The sequence below is a fragment of the Acyrthosiphon pisum genome, unplaced genomic scaffold, assembly GCF_005508785.2.
Source record: "Acyrthosiphon pisum isolate AL4f unplaced genomic scaffold, pea_aphid_22Mar2018_4r6ur Scaffold_21693;HRSCAF=24611, whole genome shotgun sequence".
NCBI lineage: Eukaryota > Metazoa > Arthropoda > Insecta > Hemiptera > Aphididae > Acyrthosiphon > Acyrthosiphon pisum.
The window spans coordinates 1-2,338 of NW_021771187.1; the positions used below are offsets into that span (position 1 = coordinate 1).

The 2,338-nt window shown below is 28.0% G+C and overlaps 1 protein-coding gene across 1 annotated transcript; it reads right to left on the reverse strand.

Moving 5' to 3' along the window:
• Positions 1 to 192: 192 nt before the first annotated feature.
• Positions 193 to 690, reverse strand: LOC107882828 (myb/SANT-like DNA-binding domain-containing protein 3; the record flags this gene model as incomplete). Its single annotated transcript, XM_029492545.1, has 2 exons — positions 578 to 690; positions 193 to 461 (listed from the first exon to the last, which is right to left on the reverse strand). Coding segments are annotated over exons 1-2 (382 nt in total), but the record flags the coding sequence as incomplete, so codon positions are not given.
• Positions 691 to 2,338: the final 1,648 nt, after the last annotated feature.

The window sequence follows — 2,338 nt, forward strand, 5'->3', positions numbered from 1 at the left end:
GTTTTTCAATATTTAATACAATTTCATGAAAAAGAATATTTTAGCATATAAAATATTATTTTTATGAAATTATAGAGCATAGAAACATCTTAATTTTAAGATTTTAAGCACATATAAATCTGGTCTCTACTTATTAGTTATTAAAGTTAAAAGTAAAAAGTTATAAATTTAACAGTAATGCGAATACATTACCATTGTCACAATCAAATTCAAATCTTGATCCAGATACTTGCTCTTCTCCTATAATTTCAATTACTCTCTTTTCCTCATCACTGAATTTTGTTGAAGATGCACGACCTCCACCAGTAGTAATTATTTCATGTTTTTCCTCAGCTGCCTTTTCCTTTGCCCTTTTCTTCACGTTTTCCCATTTCTTTCTAAGAACCTGGGTGGAACGATGCTCTCCATTGCTTGAGGCATTGAACTCCTCCTCGATCCTTTTCCAAGTTTTTATTTTCATTCTATGATATTAAATACATTTTTTTTTTTTTGTATCATTTTAGATGAATACTATATAATAAAATACCATATAATAATATAATATATAATATAAGTTTAGTATTAAAATAGAACTCACCCATATGTATTGACATCCGATTTCTTACATTCCAGCACATTTTTATTTTTGTCAACATAGTGTAACAACCATTCTATTTCACTTTGAGTAAAATTTGGGGCTCTTTTAGCCATTTATATAAAATTAAAGAAAGTAGGTTCAAAAAATAGAGCCGGTACTACTTCATTAAACATTATCAATAAAATTATTAGTTGAATATTATCTATTAATAGCATCATTATCACTTTCACTCAACTAAACTGTTCCTAAGCCACCATAACCAGCGGCTCACATTGAGCCAACCTTAAACTATAGCTCAATTTTGAACCACCTTTGTACCACTTGAATTTTACGCTGAGCCGATTTCAACTGTGAACTATAGCTTAAACTATTATTGTACCCCTAGCCCTTAACGTATTGCTTATTTTCTTACTATTGACTTTATTATTGTTAAAAATTATATTTATATTAAAACTAAACTACCTTGTATGTGCACATATGAATCTACATGACATACACACAAATAATCACAAGTCATAACATAAATATATATGAAGTATTATATACCTATATAATTATTTAATTAGTATTATGTATTTACAATACCGTATGTGAAAAACAAAATGTTATTTAATAAGAAACACTTACTCTAAATGTTTGCCTTGCAAATAATCAGTTTCTTAGTTTTTAGTATGGGAGGGGCATCAGAAAATACAAATACTTTTCAATTAGGATCATAAGGATTTTAAAAAAAATTTTAAATTTACCTGTTTTTTTTCACATACACCCAAAGCATTCCACGATGAACGATTTGTAGCTGCCTCATCACTAATTATTCCCATAAATTGAATGCCTGCATTTATAAGAAGTAGAATAGCTTAAAGAATAATTTTTGTTAACTCCATTCCTAAAAAAAATATTTTATCAACTAAGTTACAAGCTAATTTTTATAACCTTTCACAGGTCCTTTTGATATACACGATCAGTCAAAGTTGTATCATTAGAATTAGAGCATGATTTGATTTTTCTAATGTCTTCGGCTTGAACTCATCTCCATAATCTTTAAAACCGTTGTACGTTAAATTTCTAGTATTTAAATTTAAACATTCTCTGACAAAGATTTCATAAAATACAATGATAACTTTTTTTTTGATTCTCCGACTTTTTTACTGAATCTATTTAAGAAGGTTTAAGAAATCTTTATCAAAGTCGTACCCAATTTGTACTATTAATAAATATTTTCCAATTGTCGATATGGAAAGTAAAGAAAGTATATTTTGTTCCTTTAAATATTTGTATCTACTTGGAGATCTTTAACAACACAATTAAGACATCTTAATCAATTTTCAACTTTTGTTACCTTTTATTTTAAAAACGAATAAAATATTTTTTACCGTATTTGGAACAGTAAGAATTTATTTTAGATAGCTGGACTTTGATTTGAGCACAGTGCACAAACCCAATCTGGGTTTACAAATTCGTTTTGCTCAATTGCTTGTCAACAAGAGATATGCAGCCATCTAGTACAAGATCCACAATGAACCATTGTACTATCAACTTTACCATTATAATTTTGTCTAAAACTACATTCGTCTTTTCCACAAATTAAGCAAATGTTTTTCATACACTCTGAACTTGATAGTATCAAGTCCTATCAGTTAGAGCGATAACTGTTTATTTCGAAAACGTTAATTATTCTTTTATTACTCTTTAATTGATTTGAAAAGTACAACATAAATACACCGAAGTTAAGCCCATCATCTTGATATGGTATTTGACAAA